The 3,226-nt window shown below is 43.4% G+C and overlaps 1 protein-coding gene across 2 annotated transcripts in view; it reads left to right on the plus strand.

The window, feature by feature from the left end:
- mical1 (microtubule associated monooxygenase, calponin and LIM domain containing 1) overlaps positions 1-3,226 on the plus strand; it is a gene marked incomplete in the record, with an annotated part of 34,223 nt that overhangs the window by 16,201 nt on the left and 14,796 nt on the right. For both annotated transcript variants that reach the window (XM_014031417.1, XM_014031418.1), the window contains 3 exon segments: positions 1,269-1,324; positions 1,395-2,076; positions 2,201-2,322. In XM_014031417.1, the coding sequence (XP_013886871.1) occupies positions 1,269-1,324; positions 1,395-2,076; positions 2,201-2,322 (860 nt within the window).

Here is a 3,226-nt window from a genome sequence, read left to right on the forward strand (position 1 = left end):
CTGAACATGTCCACCTGCAGCTGAACCTGCTCACCTGCAGCTGAACCTGTCCACCTGCAGTTGAACCTGTCCACCTGCAGCTGAACATGTCCACCTGCAGCTGAACCTGCTCACCTGCAGCTGAACCTGTCCACCTGCAGCTGAACATGTCCACCTGCAGCTGAACCTGTCCACCTGCAGCTGAACCTGTCCACCTGCAGTTCGGCTCCAACCAGCCCGGGACTGAAGAGTTCACACATCAACCCCTTCAGACAGTTAATGTGTTTAATGAGCGTCATAAATTTATAATTTGCGCAAAAAATCAGTATTAATCATGCGGGTGGAGAAGAGGTGCGCTGACCTCAGCTGTGCGGGGTGGTGGAGGAGGAGGAGGAGGGTCTTTTAAAGACGTGTCTACATTTGACTTTTATTGTTTCTAAAATCCCAGAGTTCTCTGAGTCAGCTTCAGATGTTTGTAGTTAATCATAATATCCTCTAAATTTAACAGGTGTTTCACTGCCTTTAAATGACACAATAACTTTACTGCAGAAACTTGTCAGTTTGGTTAAAAAAACAGTAAAAAAAAATTTCTGTTCAGAGAACTTCCTCTGCTATAATTTATTTTAAAATAAACGTATCAAAGCCAAGACCAGTTTCCTAGGGGAAACACTGGTTTGTGTGGCGACCCTGGAAATAAAACAGATCTTTAAATGAGAGGATGTTTGAGTTATAAATGTTTTAGAAGCAGCTCTTAGTGATTGTTACTGATGTTGAAGCAAACAGCAGACACCTGGGCTCATGTTGGATACATGTCAGGATTTCACACACTGTAGTTTGGACAGAAGAACAGAGGATAAAGAATAAGGCCGGGGGCTCACAGGAGCCCCCCTCAGTCAGGCAGAAGTACTGCCTGCCTCACCTCTTTTTTTAACAGTTTACTGCCTGATGGATAAATAAATGGTTAATAAATATACATGAAATGCATTGCCTCCTCTGTATAAAATAAAAAACACATAAGCACATCACCATGCTCACACAGCTCAGTTTCATGGATAAATCTCCTGGAAGAATTTTTATTTTAACAACAAACAGTCGTGGTTTTGTTGCTAAAGGGATTAAAATGGCTGGAAGATGTACAAAACAAATAATATTTAACATGAATTTATTTCTTGACGCTTCCTCAGACTGCATGTTGCTGCTTACTGTAGCAGTTTTACAGTGCTGTGTTACTTTGACTTAAAGTTATCTTAATTTATTGATCTTTTTCTGTATGTGACTGATTGTTACAGGGAGGTTTTACTGTGAGCTGCACTCTGAAGAACTGCTGCTGAGAACATCCTGTGAGGTGGGTGAAAACACTCCTCAGACCTGTCCAATCACAAGCTGGTTTAAAACATTATGTTTGTGTTTTTCAGGGGAGCAAAGAAAACCCTGCAGACACAGACGAAGAGGCCGGGCCTTCTAGTGACGATGAAGAAACACCTTCTCCATCAGATGACGAGGAGTTCTTCACTCTGGACTGTGGTCCTGCAGCTCAGCGTGCAGCAGAACCTGAAGAACTACAGGAATCTCCAACTGAGGACAGCAGTCCGTGTCCAGTCCCAAAGCCACGCCTGTCTCGTCAGAAAACTCCCAGCCTTCAGCTCTCCACCCCAGTTGCCAAACCTCGAACCATTTTGGTGAAAGCAGAGGTCTCTTCATCTGCAGTCTCAGAACCAGACCCTCATCCTAAACAGTCCCTGAGAAAGCTCCAGCTGAGCGTCGAGGAGAAACACGAACTGGGGAACCTTCAAAGCTTCAGCGCAGACTCGGACTCAGAGACCCCCGGCGGATCCTCCTCCTGCTCCTCTTCCTCTGCAAATGCAGGAGGACCCCCCAAACAAGACGGCCTGGATGTGCAAGAAGAGGAGGGCTACTGGAGCGGGAGCACTGCTAGTCTGAACCGAGATCGCAGGAACCGACAGTGCTTCAAGAAGAAAGAGATGCCGAACGGGCAGATCAAACCACGGTCCAAGTTCTCACCCTGGAACCTGTCGTCTCCCAGGATCAACAGAGACCCCCGGCTCAGTGTCCTAGTCAGTCAACCAGGGAGAGTGGGTACGCTGACACCTTAACGTTTGAACTTCATGAAGAAAATCCTCTCAGGGAAAACCTGATGTGGTTTATTGTGGGTCTTTGTGGGTCTCAGCTCCGTTAACACTTGCTCATCCTTTTACAACAGAAACAACATTCAGACACGCCCACAGTGCTTCACAGGATGCTGTTGATGAAGATGAGGATGACGACGATGAGGATGATGACATGACGTTGGAACCTGGGGATGTAGCGTTATTTGATAAGAAGGTAAGAATGAACAGACTTTGATCTGGTTTTAACAAAAACTGAGGGAAAAAAAAGGAAAACGCTCTAAAAGTGGTGACCTCATGTTTTAACTAAAACACTGTCCTTTAATAAATTTATTACAGAAATTATTATGGAAAACTGTTGTAACTGTCCTTTTAGATGACGATGATGATGATGATGATGATGATGATGATGATGATGATGAAGATGATGTCATGCTAATTGTAACAAACTGCAGCCAGACAACAATGAAAGTGTACTGATGTTTCATGATGTTACTTTATTTGTTTCCTTAGACTTTTTATTGTGAAAACACCGTAAGGCATAAAATTAGCATAAATTAGCTCTTACTTGTACAAATAAGAAATGAATGGCTCTTCAAAATATTAAAGACCTTAAATAACCCTTTACATGTTCTTTAGCACACAAAAACAAATATGAATTCCAGTTAAAGTTTCAGCATGTCGAAGTTCTCCTTATAACATGTTCATAACTTCCTGCTAACAATACTGCACAGTCCTGATCTGCAGATGAGTGTTAACTGTAGAGTCCTGATCTGTAGATGAGTGTAAACTGTACAGTCCTGATCTGCAGATGAGTGTAAACTGTAGAGTCCTGACCTGTAGATGAGTGTACACTGTAGAGTCCTGATCTGTAGATGAGTGTACACTGTAGAGTCCTGGTCTGTAGATGAGTGTAAACTGTACAGTCCTGATCTGTAGATGAGTGTTAACTGTAGAGTCCTGATCTGTAGATGAGTGTACACTGTAGAGTCCTGGTCTGTAGATGAGTGTAAACTGTAGAGTCCTGGTCTGCAGATGAGTGTAAACTGTACAGTCCTGATCTGTAGATGAGTGTAAACTGTAGAGTCCTGGTCTGTAGATGAGTGTAAACTGTACAGCCC

This window comes from Austrofundulus limnaeus, unplaced genomic scaffold, assembly GCF_001266775.1.
Source record: "Austrofundulus limnaeus strain Quisiro unplaced genomic scaffold, Austrofundulus_limnaeus-1.0 Scaffold1248, whole genome shotgun sequence".
NCBI classification, from domain to species: Eukaryota; Metazoa; Chordata; class Actinopteri; order Cyprinodontiformes; family Rivulidae; genus Austrofundulus; species Austrofundulus limnaeus.